At 29.1% G+C, this 21,461-nt stretch overlaps 1 protein-coding gene across 1 annotated transcript in view; it reads left to right on the forward strand.

Moving 5' to 3' along the window:
- Window positions 1-21,461, forward strand: part of Cngl (Cyclic nucleotide-gated ion channel-like) — a 110,865-nt gene that overhangs the window by 9,828 nt on the left and 79,576 nt on the right. The window contains exons 2-4 of the mRNA XM_065508473.1: window positions 3,376-3,590; window positions 16,415-16,459; window positions 19,579-19,714. Of these exons, the coding sequence (XP_065364545.1) occupies window positions 3,376-3,590; window positions 16,415-16,459; window positions 19,579-19,714 (396 nt within the window). The remainder of the gene's footprint in view (window positions 1-3,375; window positions 3,591-16,414; window positions 16,460-19,578; window positions 19,715-21,461) is intronic.

Below are 21,461 nucleotides of genomic sequence, written 5' to 3' on the forward strand. Positions count from 1 at the left end.
TTTGTTGTATATTGTATGAAAACATTTTCTACATTTGCGGTGGCACCCAGTTAAAGTCGGTTCAATTTAAAACATACTTTAATTTTGACTATGGTTGCTTTAGTGTTTGACTATTAACATTGGCCCATAACATAGTCAGAAATAAAGAATACTTTAAAAGAACTCGACTTTACTTAACTCTTTGCGGTTTGGTGGTTAGTTTATTGTTCATCGAATACTTTGATATTTCGGTTGTTTGGTCAGAAAATTTTATCAAAAATATTCGGTTTCAAAAAAATTTATACGAAACAAAAATTTTTATCATAATTATTTTTAATGCCAACCGCCACGGTGGTTAGTAAACTAACCACTTCACTCCACAAAAAAACCTTGGAATGGGGTGGTTTTTTCATGTTTTGATTAATTTTTTCTTACTTTTTATAATATTAAAGTAAAAATGGAATTGTTTTGATTTTAGACTTATACACAAAAAAGCGTATAGGTACATACATATTTATACCCTACACCACCATAGTGGGGAGGTTATAATGCGTTAAAGTATACCGATTGACTTAGAATCACTTTCTGAGTCGATTAAACGATCTCCGTCCGTCCGTCTGGCTGGTCGGCTGGCTTTCTGGCTGTACATGTAAACCTTGTGCGCAGAGTACAGGTCGCAATTTTGAAGATATTTTGATCAAATTTGGTACATATTATTTTACGCAAGGACCAAGCCTATTGAAACTGGCTGAAATCGGTCCATTATTTCACATAGCCCACATACAAATGTCCTCTCGAAATTGGACTTTATCGGTCATAAATGTTTAATTTATATACAGTAGCCCAAGAAAGTCTACATACAGGAAAAATTATTATGTTACTTTAATTTAAAGCAGTTTTTTTTAGTTTTTTTTTTATGAGATATATAATAATACATGTCTTATGTCGATTTTAGCAAACAAAATCAAATAACGCCCAAAAGTTCACCGTTATTAGATTTATTGATTCTGAGAAAATAACGAAAAATTTATTCTCGGTCACGCAAACTTTTTGTTGGGCGGGGCTATTAAGTTTCATAATATTTTGAACATTCTCACTCAGAATCAAAAATTTTAATAACGGCGAAATTTGGACGTGATAGGAAATGTTGCTAAACCCGACATAAGTGATGTTGTTTTAATCTTTTTTAGTGTGAATTTATTTTTTTAACAAATATATTTCATTACTTTTAAATTACAAATACAGCTTTCAACGAAAGAAATTTAATTTGAATTCCTGTATGTAGACTTTATTGGGCTACTGTATGTATCTCCACAAATTTCGCTCCAAATAAGTTTTATATACACAAAATTCATGTCACCAAATTTTGTTACGATCGGTCCATAATTAGTCATAGCTCCCATATATGTAGACCCGCTTCCGAAAATCACTTTAACGTGCATAAATCGCTTAAAAATGTTGGTATAATTATATATATACAATATATATAATTTTGTATATACATATATATACAAAATTCAACACAAATAACTTTCATACAGACATAAATCACACGACCCAATTTCATGGTGATCGGTCCATAATTGGTCATAGCTCCCATATAAGGCCCACTTCCGAAAATCACTCAAAAATATAAATTATTGAAATTTTAAAAGAAAAATGTTTTTGTTCTTTTACTTAGTGTAGGGTATTATATGGTCGGGCTTGACCGACCATACTTTCTTACTTGTTTAAGTTAAAATACGTGTATGAATACAATTCTAAGGAATTTTGCTTTTAATGCCCTGAAATGCTGTTTAACATTTTTATGAATACGTCCGTAGTTGTTCATTTTTCATTTTCTTTAATTTGTTTTTACAATTTACTTTTTTACCAAATTATTTTATTTCAAAACAAAACAGCTTTTTGTAAGAAGATATAAACTTGTTTATTGTTGGTGTTTTGTTTAAGCTTTGGTATTTTTACAAATAAAGCTTGGGTGTCTGTAATTCTCATTCACTCTAGTGTTTTATTTGAATAATATCTTTAGTTTTTCTAAAGCCTTTTGAGAAAAGGTTTCCTGATGATCTGGCCTAAGCAACCAGTGAAATGCGCATAGGAACTAGCTTATCCCCCAACAATAAATATCAGTGAATTTATCAATAATTGGGAAATTTAACACAATTCTTACTATGATGTTAATTTTGTATTCCCGTATAACTCTTGAAAACAGCTTTTTGTTTATGTTGCATGTTCTAATCTGAAATGCAAAATGGCGTAACAATCAAATTCCAAATTGAGTTTTTGTTGGATATTGGTACAGCACATTAAGGCCAACATCTTCACAAAATTTTTAATTTTCTAGTTTTAAAAATAACGACTTTCTTAATGAAAGAAAATCATATTTGTAACCACAACACTTTTCATTTTATTAAGTTTTTGTCTCTTCTGTAAAATTTTAATAAAAGGGGGGTCAGACGGCATGTATTGCTTGTGTTTTGTGCCATGTATTGGTACATTTTTTAAATAAATATATTGTTAAAAACAATAAACATATAAACTTATAGAGGTTATGTCACATGCAATTACATATGTACGTTTGAACGTGGAAATTATGAATCGTATGTATAACGTGAATTTTGACATATACATAGAATTCCATATGTATCGAATACATGTCCCAATATACAAGCAATAAATGCCGTCTGACCCCCCTATAAGTGATGATATGCCCATTTGCATTTCAGGTGACGATATGTATTTCCACATGTATTTAGACAATGTCTCATATGTATCAGACGATGTGTAAAACTTTTACAGATGGAAAATTACCTTAATGTAGAAAGGCCCTAACTCGTGTTGTTTTGTAAGCTCAGATTTTCGTATATATATATTATAATTAGCCAAAAATCTCGAAAAACACGAGTTAGGGCCTTTCTATGTATATTAAGGTAACGATATGTAAAATGCATGTCGTCTGATAGCACCTCTACTTGTTTTTCTTATGTTTTTCACATGTAATTGCTTTTTTTTTAAAATAAATTTAAGTAGACTTTCTTCACATTGACTAAAAATTTAAGATAAAACCGGTTAACCGTTTTATAGAATGAAAATAAGTTGTTTAGTTAAGCATACAATTTGTAAATAAAATATGAGCGCACTTCTCTCTTGAAAACCAGGCGACCAATAAAAAAATTGTTTTACATTGAACGGGCGTAACTTGTTAGATATTATAAAAAAAAAATATATGTAGCTGGACAAAATTTGATATTCAGAATACAGATGATACTAATTTATCCAGCTATATTTGTGATTGGAACTGCATATCCATACTTATGTCGAGGGATGTGTTAATTTAAAGTTATTAGCTGTGTAAGCAAATTGCCTAATAAAATAACGTTTGTTTTGATTTTTCAGATTGAAACCAACGAAAGCTCCATTACGTTTCCTCAAGAAATGAATAAAGCAGAATGCAACAATAGCGACACCGATGTGATCAGTCCTACTGGAACGAGTAGTTCCGGCCAAGATCAAATCCACCCAGTTTCTAAACGAAGGACACAACGAAAGGATGAAGATCAGATCAGTAATGCTCACTCATCACACTCTGATAGTAAAAGCCCAAGTCAGAGGTACATTTTTTGTTGATTTTCAAAAAGTATTCATCATCATTACTTCTCTTACATTATACGAAAATTGTAACCGAAAACCTAATGTACTACCTATTTCATCAGTGTAAAATGTGTAAAATTATAGTTAATATGAATGAAATTAATGAAAAACACAAATTCAAAATGATTTCATATACAATATTTACAATATTTAAGTTTATGTACTTATCGGTATACAATGTATGATATTTACTTATTTACCTATATATGTATGTATATATGTATATACTATATGTATGTACATAATTACTACATTAATGTTTCTATTGTCGTATAGAATAGGGATGAATAAATGGATGGAAAAATTGATTTTCTAACTCTAATTCCTATAATGTATATTAGCGTGTCATGTTCCTTATATGAAAAATCCTATTTGATCACAAATTTTCGACTACTTAGTCTAAACTTATTGTAAATTTTTAAAACCAAATTCAATTTTATCTCTTAACCATTCCGTTAATGAATTCATTACGATTTAATGCAAACATATTGAATTTATTCCTTATTAAATCATTCAAGTTTGCTTTAATTAAAATCCATTACAAAATAGCTTAATAAAATTAAAATAGTTTTCAATTTTCATTGAAAATCATTAAAGGTTAAAAAAAACAAAACTGAATAAAGAAAAATATTTTAATTAGATTCCAATTAACAAAAATGTAACCATTCTAAAGTTGAATGAATTTAATTAGGAATTATTTCGACAATGGATGAATTCTATTCTAAAGAATTTTTGTCGGGAAATGCAATAAATTGATGACATTTAATTTTCTGAATTAAGATTTTAGTGAATTAACGCTGCGTTTACACATGCAAGTAAATTGATGAAAGTTGAAAATATGTATAATTATCGAAAATGTCGAAAATACATCGAAATGTCTACAAGTTGCTTGAGCGATTACACATGGAAGTAAAAGTTCATTTTGTAAATGTTAGCGAAGGAGAATTATGTCTCCAAAAAGACACAAATATAAGAAAATTTCATCTAATTTGATAAATAAACCTTTTATATATCAGCATTTGTTATTTTTAGGTCCATTTGCGGCTTGAAATCAAATTTTATTATTTTTATTAATAACAATAAAGTGTTACCATGATATTCAAATACAAACATTTCTGGGGAAAATGTTAGTGTTAACAATTTTTATAGATATTAGAAATATTTTATTTATAAAAACTAATGAAAATTTGTACTATTTTATTTTACAAAAATACATAAAATAAGTTAAAAATATAATTATTATTTTACCACCCCCTATTAAATTTTTCTAAAACTATTTATTGGCAAACTCTGTTTGTCTTCATTTGTATGAAAGTGTCGAAAATTACTGTCCACCCAAAATTCGATAGACAGTAAGCTGCAGGTGGCTGCATGTATGATTGTGTTAGTGCAAAAGTGTGAATGTATTGAGTTTTTTGAACTGTTACTTGCATGTGTAAATGCTAGCTAAGCTAAATTTGAATTAATGAAGTTCCGGCAGACGTACTGCATCAAATCTTGTTAATCGGATTCAATCTAAATCTTGTTAAATGTTCTTCGTTATTTGATGATTACAGGGTGCAATATATTGGATTCTTCTATTGGAATATAAATTAATTGAATTTTAAGACCATTTTTTTGAAACTAAGATTTAAAATTTATTACAAAATAGAAGCATAGTTACATATATGGGGATTTCATGTCAACTTTTCAAAATTTTTGAAAATTCTTTCCATAAATGTGGTAAAAAGCGTTTTCGAATTTCGGCCACCCGGCGATCCTAGTATTAATTAAGCTCTCAAATGGTGAATTTAAAAAATTGTTTTAAAAAATAAACAAGGGACTTTTCAAGATGACAATATATTTCATCAAAAACAATGTTAAGTTATAAGGATGATACGGGTTCCAAGAAGAAATCTGCGTCCATAGAGGCCAATAAGGCCCATTATGATTCCTTTTTTCTTCTCCTCGTTCACTTCCTGTTTCATTCTGAAAACCATCCTCCTAATATTCTCATATACAGTCTATGCAGAAGACTTTATGTATTCCAATAATAACTATGGGTTTATCCCTCTTATATATAAATGTTCTGAAAGAAATAAGATCCAAATATATCAAATCGCGTATTTGATATCTCAGGGCATTCATACAAAAAGTGATACCTATCTTTGATAGCTTTCTCGGATCATCTACACGTATCATCCCCAATAATTCTTAATATTACCATATGCTTACCAAGAGTATTATCAATTGCTTTATATTAATTTCTAAAAGCTGTTGACCATTCTTAATGATTTTGTTTTCATCCCATATTTAGTGTGTTGTTAAATCGTTGCAACTGTCTCATTCCAAAGATTTAACAACACACTTTTTGATGTTTGTTTTATAAGTTGGAATATTTTGGATAAGGGAGGAAAACAATTCCCGGGAAGCTCTCGTATTACCCAGTATATTTGTATTGCCTGGCACCCAGAAAAGTTTAACATTGTGCTCTTCACAAATAATTTCAAAGAATAGATTTCCCCAATTTTAGCTCCTTGCTGAATACATCACATCCTATATAATTTAGCATTTTAGAGCCATCGGTGAAAACATTTAGGTTTGGATACCCTTATTTACCATATTCGTAGGCCTCTAGCGTTGGAAAAGTTGTTCAATTTTGTTTCCCGTCACATTATGCGGAATTTCGTAGTCAGTTATTAAATTTTCTTCCATGTCCGCAATTACTTCAAAATACCTTACCACAGTAGTGAAGAAATCAGTCTTCCTTGAGGTGTTTCATTTGTTGCCACTGATGTCGCTGTTTTAGCATAGAAAGTATATAATGTTAGCAACAATATCAAATCGGGTTAGTCCTAGTTGTCCCCAATTATCTTAATTACTTTCAGTATTATTTTCGGATAAATTCCGTCCATACCTGGTGTAAAAACTTGCTGAGTAAAGTAAGTAAGAAGTCTTTACTTGTTGAATGTTTGTAAGACATTGATTTATTTATTAAAACCTTAAGAGCTAAACATTAAAATCTAATAACTAATCTAGAATACATGCGTACGTGATAATACGCATGCGACACGATTGATAAGAAAATTTAACTAAACCAAATGTGTGAAATGAAAAGGGTATCATTTATCATCTACACACAAGTGATACTTTTAATACTCAGAACATATCATTAATATTATACATAAACAAATATAAAATAGTTTTATATACCATGTTCAATAATTTGAACATTCTGCCAGGGGAAAAGTAAATACTTAAATCCAACATCCTTCAATAGCTTCATCAGGAATCGGCATTCAGTATATTCTGCCCCTTCTTCGTAGCATCTTTATCCCATTCTCTCTCTGGCTTATTACGTGGGCTTCTCTGTGCTGCTTTCTCCTTTAAATTATTGCATTCTTGATCTCTAACATCTACGATCTCATCATCTGCAGCATCATCTCCAATTACCGCTTCTTCATTAGCAGCTTGTTTATTAGCATGTTCATTAACTGTAAAACTTACAGAGGTATGATTTCTTCCTATAACGTCTACGATCTCAGCATCTGCGGCAACATCACAAATTAACATTTCTTCCTCATCATCGGGTTTAGTAGATGGTTGATCGTCAACTCCGCAATTATTGACATCAGTGGTGTAACTTCCATCTTTGGTTTCAGCATCAGGATTTTCTACAGCAAATTCGTTGCTATTTTCATCTTCTTCATAACCAACGTCTTTAGTAGAAGGATTATCATCTTCCTGTTCGACGTACACCTTATCAGCAGCAATACTGGAAACTATTGTCACGCTGCAACTACTGTCTTCCCCCGAGCATAAGTGCATAGGTGATTCCGGGTCATCGGGTACATATTTTATAAGATCAACATATGTATCATCATACTGATTTTCTTCCCACTCTTTGGGAAGTTCTTTATTTGTGGTGGCTCCACTACTCAAGTGTGAACCCTTTTCAAACTGTATATCATCATACTGTTTTTCATCGGGTACAAATTTTGTAACACCAAACAGTATATCATCATACTGTTGTTCTTCCCACTCTTTGGGAAGTGGCTTTCTTGTAGCTTCGGTTGCTCCACTACTCAAGTGTGAAATAAAGAACTTCCGAAAGATCTTTATTTGCAACTGCGATGGCTCCACTCCTCATGTGTGAAACCTTTTTTTTTAAATATGTGTTAACTACAATATTTTAAAAATTTAAATCCATGTGGTATTCCCATGCGTCATCTGTGAACCATTGTATTTCTCTTTTGAATACACGAGAAAAATATGCAGTAAAGGGGCCTACCTAAAGCCCTCATTTTGCAGACACACGGAATGAAATGTGCACTTAAAGTTTTAAGAAAAATTTTATTTTATTTTGAAAAAATTTAAGTAAAGTCCATTCAAGGGTGTTAAGCAAATATTTACTTATATTTTCCCTTAATTCTGTGGTTTATATGTGTATAAATTTCCTAATAATACCATTTACCATTAACTATTTGAAAAATAAAGCATTTCTCCTTTATATACCTTTAAGAAGATATGCCCAAACCTAAAGGCCTCTAAAAATTATTTTATTTTTTAATTTTTCATGGAAAAAAATAATGTAGCTCCGCTTTCCACCAAGCTGTTGTTTTAGTAAAACGAAAGGTTTAATTAGTTCTCGGAATTATTCGGAACATGATTAAAACTTAAATTTTTTTTGTCGAATTGGTGTTCGTCACCGTCTCGTTTCTGAAATGTTTTCGTTTCAGTTTTTAATTTTTTTTTAATTTTAGATTTATTGTTGTAAATTTGTAAGGAGAGTTAATCAAAGAGATGCAGAGTATATTATTTTTTGATGTAGACTATTTTCATTTACTCACTTGTTGTTAGAAGGGGATTCATAGGGCTTCTTGAACACTTTCTAAGAGCAGGCAGAGTGGAATGAGTATATAATCTTTTAGATTGAGTAAAGATTGCTTTTAGAAGGGCTAAAAACTGAAGTCCTATCATTTTTTCCTGGTTATGTATGCGTGTGTGTATGTGATTGAATGAATGGGGAAGAGTAAAAGTGAATTGATTGATTGATTTTTGATTTAATGAATGCTTTACGTATCATTGTTACTTTCAAGTTTAAAATGTTTACAATTTCTTAAGATCGCCATCCTCTTCATCCACGACATGTTCCCAAAGTTATACAAATAAAATTTGTGCAACCAGTGGCAATAAATTTATGGAAACCGGACATGAATCACGCACATCTAGAATAAGAAATTATACAGAGAGAGATAGACTTACGCTGTCAAATCATTCATCATTCGATTACAACCGACGCCATGTGAAATTGTTACTCAACAGCCCCTCATCGGAAATCCTGGGTAGCATCGTCCACTCTGGCACCAGCAATTCCCTCAATTGTTATCATCAAACGAAAATTGCCACACCTACCACCATCCACAATCAAATTCTCAACGATGACCATGATGATATAAATTCTGCAGCAGCTCCGAAAAATGGTACCAACCAAAAGTGGAAAAGTGTCAAAGCAGTGATGGCATATTATTGTACATTGAGAAGAATCAAGAGGAACGGTCCATTTTCAATTATTCTTACATATATATATGTATCTACATACTATTTACATACTTACTATACCTAAACATTATGAAAGTAAAGACATGTTGTTTAAATATTTAGTTCTCCAGTCTACTACAATCTTTACTTATTTAAATATACTTAACTACATATAATATATATATATATATTTTTTCAATACCATTAGTAGTAGTAGGTTTCCTTTTTTTTATTCTCTCTCTCTCTATATAAATAATTGTACCTATGTATGTATTTAAATATGCAATCATATATTTGGTGTAACGAATGCAGTCCTACTAATATTCTAACATTAATAATCTTAAATAGTAAACTTAATTTAATTGTTCGTTCTCTGGCCAATTTACAATGATGCAACAATCCGATACTACACTCTGAATTATAAAATGTCTGCGGCGGTTGACAAACAAGTCCATTGATATACATACCTATGTATGCAAATTAAACAAATCATCAAATTTAGTTTCTTTAGTCTTTAGAGTGTTTGGTCGAATTATTGCATTAATGTTAATGAGGCGGCTTCCTTCTTCTTACAAAAAATTTAGTAAAAGTTTGTTCAACTCAGGAATGGCTGCTGTGCTACATAACAATTCTGGTTCTTTATTTATAAATTGAGAATCCGCATAATCTTTAACCAATTAAAGATGTATAAAAAAATAATTAAAAATTTTAATCGTGGATCTTCAGACTTTGTTTAAATTTGGCATACATATACTTTATGGGGCCATTTTCCGTTTTTAATTTTTTTTTTATTTTCTCGCGATATTATTCACGATTTATGAAAAGTGAAAATATTTGGTTGTATGGTTATAATGTCTTCTTTAAATTATATTAATACATTAGATTATTTTAATATAAAATTGCATTCATAATGCAAATGCCATTTTCTAATACATTTTTGATACAATTCTATCCTATTCATTTTACTATTTTTCAATATGTATATTAAAATATATTTTTATTAGGGTGGGTCAATTTGTTCGGGCGTGAAAAAACGTGACAGGCGTATAGCAAAATCTACACAAAATTCTAAGGAAATTACCAAAAGAAAGTATGGGTCTAAAATCAAAGGCCAAAGTTTTATATATAATTTTCCAGGGTGCATTATACTAACTGAAAAAATTGTTGTACATACGTTAATGTCTGAGAGAATTCTTATTGTCAGATTTATGTTGTGGAATTTTATGGGGATCATTTGGAAGATCTTAAACCTCTATCTTCACTCGTTGGCCCTTATTTCGAGAAAATAACAAAAAAATCCTTTAAAAATTACGTTTAAGGATTAAAATATTCTACGAAAATGTTTGCCGGAAAATTTCAGTTTGGGTCACCAAAGATATAGCTCTCAGCGTGAGCTAGGTTTTGATTTTAGACCCATTGTTTCATGGGGAAATTTTTTAAAGAGGACATAATAACCTTTAATAGTTTTTATAAACCGGTTAACCGAAAAACCGGTCTTTCTTCTTTTAAAATTTGCGACTAAAAGGAATAAATTTCATGTTTTTGGTGAATTTTTTATATCCATTGTATTCACATTATATCAAACATTTGGTCTGATTTGTAACCGAAACTGCTGATATTCAATATAAAAGTTATTCGATACAAATTTTTAACAATTACAATGATCCTAAATAGAAGAGGAAGATGAGTTTACTTAAAAACTTTCTCAGATTCAATTTCACATAATGAAACTATTAAAAATTAAAATTAAATTCCGCATAATTCTATTTTATGATTCATTAAAAACGTTAAATTGAATTTGATGTACATACCTTTTTTCAATTAATTTTACTTCATTAGTGTGTTTTGTGTTTAAAATTTAATTTAATTAATCATTTCGTTAGCTTAGTGTGCTAAGTTCCTTTTCAGAAATATTACAGGAGAGGCAAAAAACGATCTAAAATCCTTGATTTTAAATATTTTTGAAATCTGTTTTATTACTTATTTGGTATGATTTATGATGACAAATAATCACAGTTAAGAAGAGTGTGTTTTAATGTATATGTCTTTTTTTTGGGACTTGTAACATTTTCTGTTTCATATCAAAAAATTCGAGGTGATAATAAATTTTAAAATGATCAAATATTTAATTAAAAAATTTATGATTTACATTTTTTGGTTGAAATTTAATGAATAATCCCAATTATTAAAACTCAAACTAATAATTTATACTTAATTCCTTTTAAAATAATTTCTTTCAATGTCGGTAAAACCAAAAACCCAGTTTTCTAAAAAAGGCCTATTTTCGGTAATCGACAAGCCGGTTATTTATAAACACTAACCTTGAAGACGGTTCCACAATCAACCGAATCGGAAGATAATTTAAAAATGAAAATGCCTAAATTGCTCCATAGTGTACAGGCAAATCCCGGTATAACGAACGATATGTTGTCAGGCCGATTCGTTAAATTGAAAAATTCGTTATATCGAGATTATTTTTTATTAATTTTGGACAACTTTTTCTATATTGGAATTTAACTAAACATATGTCGTTTTGATCCCTAGGTTGGATGAGCGGTGTGACATTATATCGTCCATGAATATCGTCCAAATTTGTATATTTTTAGTAGTTTTTACTAATTGTTCTTCTGGATTTCTATTCTGAAAATGATTCAACCTGCAGAAAATTAAACTCAGGGACAAACATTTAAAATAACAGATTTTGAAGATTCCAGATTCCACTTAATTTATGTAAAGATAATTTTCAGGAAACACTTAGTCACGATAAAATGTTTGTTTTTATTTTCTTCAAAATACATGTTGATAATTTTGTTATTCCATATTTCATTCATTCATCCAAATTTTTAGTTTTTCTTTCAATGAAATTCTTCTACGGTTTCCCATACTTAATTCACCTGAATTATAGCCTATTTCACAATATCGAATGAAAGATTTCCTTCCCATTCTAAGCGAATGAAAGCTGATTTTGGATTCCCTTACTTCATGTTTATGTGAATCAGTTTTCTTTGGCTTAGAATGCGAACGAAATCTTTCATTCAATATTGTGAAAACAAGCAATTAAAACCACTATAGAAAAAATGGCAGCACCTATTAATAAAGAGAGTAACCATTGAAAACGGTACTGTAACGACTTATTTTCTTATTTTCACATTCTTTACTACTTTTGTTATTTATACTTTCTGTTCGTTATATTGAGCGTACAATTTACGAAATATTCGCTATATAAGGTTGTCAATTTTAAAAATGTGGTCGTTTGTTTGATTTTGTTTGTTTTTTCCCATCATTTGTTATATCGAGCATACAATTTTTGAAACGTTCGTTATAAAGGTAGTAAATGTTACTAATTTGACCGTGCGTTAAATCGGATTTTCGTTAAAGTGAGATTCGTTATACCGGGATTTGCCTGTATTTGTGTGCCAAAAATGAACAAAATTCTGAAAATCCAAGGTAAATCTATGGATGATATACGGTGGATTATTCTACATTGTACATAGATTCAGCATATTATATATTATCGATTTATTAAGATCAGTTGCCATAAATGTATTGAACTCTCCTTGATGTGTATCTTCTATTACTAAAATACACTAACTATGTACTTACTTGCCGATTTTAAACCTAACTTACAATTTTAATTCTATAATTAACACATGATAATCTGATAAACATACTAATTTAACTTATACTTACATACTATTCTAAATACTTGCAATTTTTACATACTCGAACATGACATTCACACAGTACACAAACAACCTTTAGCTGTGCACCACACAATTACTGCTAATAAGTGGTTGAATATAACAAGTGCGATGACGCTTCATGACGTGGACGTTGAATTTAACAAGGGCGTTGACATTTACTATTCTTTTCTTACTAAACACCATTACTGCAATAACCAACTGCAAATTTATTTGAAACGATGGCACTTTTTTGGTACAATAGTTTGGGCAAGAGAAGAAAATACATATAATACAATAATTTATTTAACAACAAATTTGCATCATATCGTAATCAGCTGATTGATTCAACCTACTTTATAGAGATGTGTGTAAGTCGTTATTGACAAAAATCTACATCAGCTGATGACATTTCAATTTGATGACAACCGAACGAATCTGTTTGCCTAACATATTTCACACTTCTGTATTTCTCGAATCGAAAAACTTTCCGCATGAAACGATTGAATTGCAACAAAAACTGTGTAAAATGAAACAAAATATGTTTTTTCTCGCACAAGTGTTTCTGTATCTTGAGTTTGCGAGAATTATCTGTCATTTAAATAATTTTCCAGCAATTATTGGAAGGATGTGAGAAAAAGTGTTTCTGTAACAATATTTTGCTAAAAGTTTCTCACAAGAACTGTCACATTTGAAATTGTTGTGAGAAAAACTAAATTTTAAAAAATATAGATATTTTATAACTATGGAACCCAAATCAGCCGAAAATTTAAGTAGCACAGAGTTTGAATAAAATAATTATATTTATAGATTTTTGGTAATTATTCGAACTTTTTATATATATAATTTGAATTATTACAAATAAATTATAATAAAAATGAACTTAAGCCTAATTAAAAATTTACTTTCAAATTATATATATAAAAAGTTCGAACAATTACCAAAAATCTATAAATAAAATATACACATGGCACAATAAAAGACTAAAATCAATTTTCAATCTCCAGTTTGATTCAATGAATCAACACCAAGGTGAAAGAAAGAAAAACACAAAAACATTCATAGCTAAATTGTTAACCAAAGGTTGACTACAGCAACACTAATAAAAATGATAAATTTGTAATAATAAGAATACACATATATAATAAAAATATTTGAAATTTCGTCTAATTTACAAATAATATAAATATGAATTAGGCTTCCCATATTCTAATTCCTAATAATAGTAAAGTTAAATAGATGATATTTACAAATAGACCTTGACAATGAAGATTGTTGATGACGCCCTTGGCAGGGTAGAAAATGCATTCCAATTTGCCAATTGTCTAAAAATTTTAGTATTCAGTGATATTCTTTGAATTATTACAAATAAATTATAATAAAAATGAACTTAAGCCTAATTAAAAATTTACTTTCAAATTATAAAATAATTATATATACTCATGTAAGTACACAAAAATGTGTTTCATTATTTTTTTTTTAAAATTCAGCAGGTATAAGCGCCACACTATACTTTTTGTTTTATATTCAAATGATGACAATCAATAAAACACAATTTTTATATTTGGCATTTTAAATTTTTAAGCCTTTCACTGTTCGTTTTATTATAATTTCTTTCTTTCGTTGACGTTTGTCTTGCATTTGACACCAAATTACTGGAAATATTCCAATAAGAACAGATTCTGTGTTGTCTGTTTTCGCATTCAAATACAGAAACACTTTTTTCTGGCACATCGAGAAACGATGGAATTTTTTGTTTCACACTTCATGTGAGAAGTTTTCCGATGCGAGAAATACAGAAACGAGCTACTGTTTTTTCAATTCTTACGATACGAAAATAGTTGACTAATCAAAACTTCTACACGCATAGTTTAATTTTGTATTAAAAAAAATCGCCAAAAAGTTTGGTTATATTCAACCATTAAAGTGGTGTCTCAGAAGTTCGAATACGTATGACAATGAATTTACGACAGCTTCTGAATAATTTACAAAATCACCGAAAATAGTTGTGAAAGAGATGAACAAGAGTCAAACTACATAATAATAAGTTTTACGTTTTAACATAGAGTCTCTTAAAATAATCATTAGTGCGAAGTTTTTTTTTTCAATCGTCTAAATAGATTTGAGTGCACTGATGTTTTTATTAGCCTTTTTTCAAATTAGTATAACTAACATTTTATTGATGTTAAAAAATAAAAAAAAAAAATCAGGAAACTGTCTTTTGCAACCCTGATGTTATATGGAAGTTTTGTGCAAAATATGTATAAATCTCCGGAAGCTTAAAGGGTTAGCTTTATCTAGTTATTTACTCTTAAAAAATGCTGATATTTGAAAGTAATGCCCAAGTTTCGCTTATATCTTAACCATTGTGCGACCGAATTGCATGATAATTTCTATATTCGATTCCCTCAATAGGTGATCTCCATAAACACCCATTTTTTTTATCAAGCCTGGATCTTTTTGTACTAGAATTTGTCAATCAATCCAGTATCTTTCTATACTCCAATATTTCCTTCAATAATGGATCTTGTTATAGGGAAGATCCATGTCAAAGTGGACAGCAGTCGTATTTGCCATCTCCGATTTTAATGAAATTTACCACATACATAATATATCCAATATGTTTCCCATATCAGTGACTTTTTCAATGAAAACTCATTCCGATGTAAAAATATCGCGATTTGAAAATTGAAAATTTTTTTAAAATTGTCTAAAATTATATATGTACACATAATTGCCCATAACTTCGAAACTACTCAAAGTCCAACATAATTTTTGATTCCATTTTAAAGGCAAAGATATTGTCCTTGAAATGGTGTGAATAAAATTGTTTAATTCCAAAAGGTTAAAGGTTTTGACCTTTTTTTGCACGAATATAGTAGAGAGTTTGGTGTCCTCATACCATTTTCTTTTTGAATTTTTAACACCGCGATCTTTGATATTTTTACATTGAAATATATACTCTGAAAATTGACCTTTAACCTTTTGGAATTAAACAATTCTATTCACACCATTTTAAGGACACTATCTTTGCCTTTAAAATGGAATCAAAAATTATGTTGGACTTTGAGTAGTTTCGAAGTTATGGGCAATTATATGTATATAATTTTAGACAATTTTAAAAAAAATATCAATTTTCAAGTCGCGATATTTTTGAAATGGAAAGGTTCTCCGATGAAATAGTCATAGATTGGAGGAACCCTTTGGAACCATAATATGTGGGTAAAATTCATTAAAATCGAAGATGTCAAAAGCTGTTTTCTGTCCGTTTTGATATGGATTCTCTATACTTACTCCAATTTTTCATACGATCCTGGATCTTTTTATACTAAAATATTTCTATCAATTATGGATTTAAAGAGTATTTAAAATAAAATGTATTACTTACTATCATTTTTGCAACAATTACAGTTTTTGGTGGTGTAAAAATATTAATTTGTGGACTGAGTCATGTTGACAAACATTATTAGACAAATACTTAAATAAAAATTAAAACATTTTTATATAAAACTGTCTGTTTTTGTAACTAACTGTAATTAATCGTTATTTGAGTAATTATATGAATGAAATTTAAATTCATTTAGGAAATCACGTATCGGAGATGGAACTTCGGATCCAGATTCCGATTGGTAAGTTAAAATTCAAACTTCATAACAAAAAGTACTTAAATAATTAAACTAAATAATTAAGAAATAAACAAATAAATAAACAGCTTTAATAATGGGTTGGCTAATCGGCATGTATGCTTTTGTTAAAGAAATAAATAAAATAAATAAATAAATATTCGAAAGGCCATTTTGTTTTTAGAAGATTGAAGCAAATTTGCGAATATGTTAATAATTAATTCTTTTAATTGAGAATAACTAACTAAATATTTATACATTTTGAAATTTTGTTTTGTTTTTCCATTGCAAATATGTACCTACCTAATATTTATTAGACATGCATAGTTTGAAATAATAAGAGTAGAAATGACGCAATTTGCTACGTACTTAATTAAATAGCATAAATATTATAGTTGCTACATATTTAGTTGCTGCTTAAAAGCTTCATTTTTGTTTGATTTGACACACATTATTATTAATCAATAGTCAATAATGGCAATTTGTAAATACGTTAATTTGATTGATTACATGCGATAGACACATCACTCAATTATTAGTTAAATAGTTAAATACTGTACAGGTCTAATTAAATAGATCAATGATTAGAACTACAACTGCAATTATTTAGAACAATGAATAAAATAAATTAAAAAAAATAATAAATCCTTGATACTTAGTACTAGTTATTAGTTGTATGATTTCCTCACTTTAAGCACTTTGAACACAAAACACAATATTGTGTGTTATTGTTGCTACTGTAATTTTGTATTTTGATTTGTACACACACATACACTAATAAATTCAAAACAAACACACATACACGTAAACGTACACTCTCACACCAACCAAAAAGGAAAATTTTATTTAGTTTAGAATAGATTGATTTTCACATATGTATGTAGTGAGTGTGTGTATTTATGCAATTCTATATCTATGTATTGAATGTATTTGACTGCTAAACTTTAAGTACTTTTTTGTATAATTTTTTCTTTCACCCATTTTATTAATATGTTTATATATGTATGTATTTATGATGTACATATTAGGGTGACCTTTATTATAATGCGCTTTTTGGATGTTCGATGACCCCAAGGTCTAAAATTATGCGAGTTTTAGGTCCAATTAACAATATTTTCGACAAACTTGACAAAAAAATATAAAAATATATGATAATATTTGGTTTGGTACACATATTTTCCATGAAAAGTTTTAATATAAAAAGGAAAACAACAAACATTTATTTAAACAACTAAGAGAGCTATATTCGGCTGTACCGATTCTTATATACCCTTCACCAAATTATACTTCAAAATACAAATTTTTAATATTTTTAGGTAAATAAAAATAATCTAAAAAGCAAAATATGCTAAAATATGCACTAACAAATCGATGCCAAAATTCATAAAATTGTCTGAGCGGATAAATAACCAACTATAATGATATTGCATATTTTTGTTTGTCCTGTAACATAACACAATAAAAACCACCATGAAAGTTAAAGATGATTAATAATACTGTCTCAATAACGCGAAAACTTAGAAAAATAACTTTTCATTTTAAGTAAAGCCGAAGGATATTTCCATTTTGACATAAAATATAAATAAAAATCTAATAGACATTCAAAATAATAAAATCAGGAGGATTTTTATATTCAGAAAATATAAGTTTCTACGATTTAATTAAGACAAAGTTTGTAAGAATCGGACAGCTAAAAAAAAACATATATATCTATGTTTTTGGATAATTCTCCGAATTATCAGGAAATTAAGTATTACTAAATGTTTATCTTGATATGCCCTCATATTCCCATTCTGAATTTTATATGTGTTGTTGCTTGTAATGGAGGGAAATCTTTAGAAAATGAAAGATTTTTTTTTGAAATATCATTTGTTGAAGGATAATTTCTTGGTTGAAAAGAAAAGGATTTTTTTTTTGGCAAATTTGATATTGTAAAGATTGGATAAGTGGTTAAAACTTAAATTTTGAATGACTATAAAGAACATGTGTACCAAGTTTTAACAAATTTGGAATGGGTAAGGCCCGCTGGCTTGTCGAAAAATTTTATATTTAAACAGCTGTGGGTAAATGAAATACATAATCTATTTTTACTTTGACCCATAACTCGAAACATCAAAGAAATCAAATGTTTAGCATTTGGTTTTAAGTTGACGCAGAACATTTTAGACCTTGGGAGCATCGAATGTCGGAAGAGTGAAATATAAGCGCCACCCCAATGTACATATAGTATGTATATTTATGTGTGTGAGCATTATTTATTTCTTTCATTTATTAATTTAATTTCTTTTGTATTTTTTTTATATTTGTTACAATTCCATTTTAGAGAATTCAGAGTCAAAGAATAGAGAAATGAAAAAGAAAGCCATGCATGTGACTAGTGATACTTTGCTTAGTTGTTCGAAGTGTGTGTTCGTTCGTTCGTTCACTTGTGATTCGTTTTGTAAATGAATGAGAAAAATCTAATTCAAATAATCGTGCATACACACATATACGTGTAGTAAATGTTATTATCCGTTTCCGTTTTCATATACTTCCATACATCCATACATACATGCATGCATACTTTGAATGTGTGTCGTCTATCTATGGCTTGGCATTCACGCACGTTTACTCTCATCTACGGATGGAAGTGTTGTGTTGTTGCAAAACATACAAAATTGTTTGCGTTTAAAAGAAAAACTAGTGAATTTAAGCAAACACATCCATCCATACATACACACTGCCTGTGTGTGTGTGTGTGTGTTTGTAATTTTGGATATTGTATGTGTGTATGCATGTAAGCATGTGTGGATATGTATGTATATAGTGCCATCATTGATTTTGTAAGTAGTCCGTTTTTTGAGTGTGTAAGTAAGTACTAAAGTACATATGTATGTAGTTGTTTTTAGTTCTTTATGTGTTAACATTATCGTTGTTGTTACTGTTATTGTTGTTGTTTTTTATGATTATAATATCGTTATTATTTTATTTATTTTTTTTTGTCATTTCTTGCCTTTATTTATTTTAAGTTTTTATTTGATTGTTGTTTTATTTTAGTTTGGCCTAAATATTAGAATAATTTATAAAATAAATATTGCATTAATATCTAATTGCTAAAAACTAAATGCTCTTTCTAAAAACTACAGGACGCGGTCTAATCAGCGTTGGATGAAACTCCGAACTACTGTACAAATATCATCAGCCATACAAAAGAAACCACCGCTTAAGAGGGAAGACTCATTCCTTAAAAGATTCTCAACACGACAAATACCAGAAGCTCAAGTAAGTAGACTTTACTTTAGCATAAGTCCAACAAATGTAGTGGACGTACAGTAGAATGAATTACATACATATATGTATATATATATCGCACTCGTTCAACAATACTGTATTAACTCAAAATTTTAAAATTTTCAGTAGGGGGCAAAAAACTGTTTGTGATTACATTTTAAGAGAATTTTAAAATCCGAATACATACATACAATAGTAAGCAAATTTCATTTAAAAAAAATATATTTACATTGTTTTTCATTAAAATTTTTGCAAAGCCGCATATAATAACAACAAACTGAGATATCAAAGATAAAAATCAATTGATTCTTTTCACAATTAAATGAATTCGCTCATTTTCACAAAATTTTACTTTTTTGTTTGATATACATAAAATTGAGTAGTTAATGTTTTTCTTTCGATTGATTGATTGAATGTTGAAAACATTTTCCCCATGTTATGTAAAAATTTTTACTTATATATTGCGTTTCAATCAGCTCAGTAGTTTCGGAGTTATAATAACAAATTGAAGCAAAAAATGTATTTTAAAAGAAAAAAAGGATATTTTTACATAAAAAATATATTTTTTGCTTCAATTTGTAATTATAACTCCGAAACTACTGAGCGGATTAAAACGAAATATATATGTAAAAATGTGTACATAGCATGTGGAAAATGTTTTCAACATTCAATCAATCGAAAGAAGAACATTAACTACTCAATTTTATGTATATCAAACAAAAAAGTTAAATTTTGTGAAAATGAGCGAATTCACTTAATTGTGAATAAATTCGAAAAGAATCAATCGATCCGATTTGCGACAAAGTAATAAACCTGAACAGGTTGTGCGGTTTTTGATTTTTCATGAGTTTTTTAAAACTCAAAAATTAGCTATTTTCACGCAAAAAATATATTTTTTGTTCAATTTGTTATTATAACTCCGAAACTTCTGATCCTATTAAAACGCAATATATAAACTGATTAAAGGTTATGTAAATGTTAACTTTATTAAGTTTACTTGAATAATATCGTTCCAACCCTTATTGAGTTATTATAAATTGCACTGTGCATCAAATTTCGGGTCATTAAATCTTTCCCGAATGAGACCAACGGGAAGTGATAGTAGAACATCAGTAGACCAAAACCCACAAAGGGTTTTAAAAAGTTAGCTTGTATTTTAAAGTTATGCGTCTTTAAAGTTCAGCTTTTTTGAGTAACAATTTTTCATATATATTTAATTTTTAAAATTTAATTTGTATTTTTTTTTACATAGTCTATATAAAATGGACTACATTATATAGTTCGAGATCTTTTCTGCTCTAGTGGATGCTCTGTAGAACCAGAATTTGAAGTATACAAATTTTGTAGTTCACTTCCTGTGTTTTTTTCTCCTTCATCATCGTAATGCAAATTCTAGCGTCACCAACAAATTTCCGCTAATACAGCATCGGGAGACTTTTTTCCTCGATATCTGCAAAATTTGTGTTAAAATGTATTGGGAAAAAAAATATATGTATATTAAAAATTACCTCATTTCAAATGGCATTGTAATTTGGTGGTACTGTTCACCTTGTTCATCTGATTCGGTCGCTAGTTGCTGACCGAAGTAGTCTAGATGATGATGTAGGTAATGAATTTTGAGCGACATATTAACGCCTATTTTAGAAAAAGCATTCATCATTGCGTTAACAGATCTCTGATAGCTCTCAGACCTATTTTTAACCCAACAACCCGCCAATAACGATATATTTTTCTGCTT

The sequence above is a fragment of the Calliphora vicina genome, chromosome 4 (genome assembly GCF_958450345.1).
Source record: "Calliphora vicina chromosome 4, idCalVici1.1, whole genome shotgun sequence".
NCBI classification, from domain to species: Eukaryota; Metazoa; Arthropoda; class Insecta; order Diptera; family Calliphoridae; genus Calliphora; species Calliphora vicina.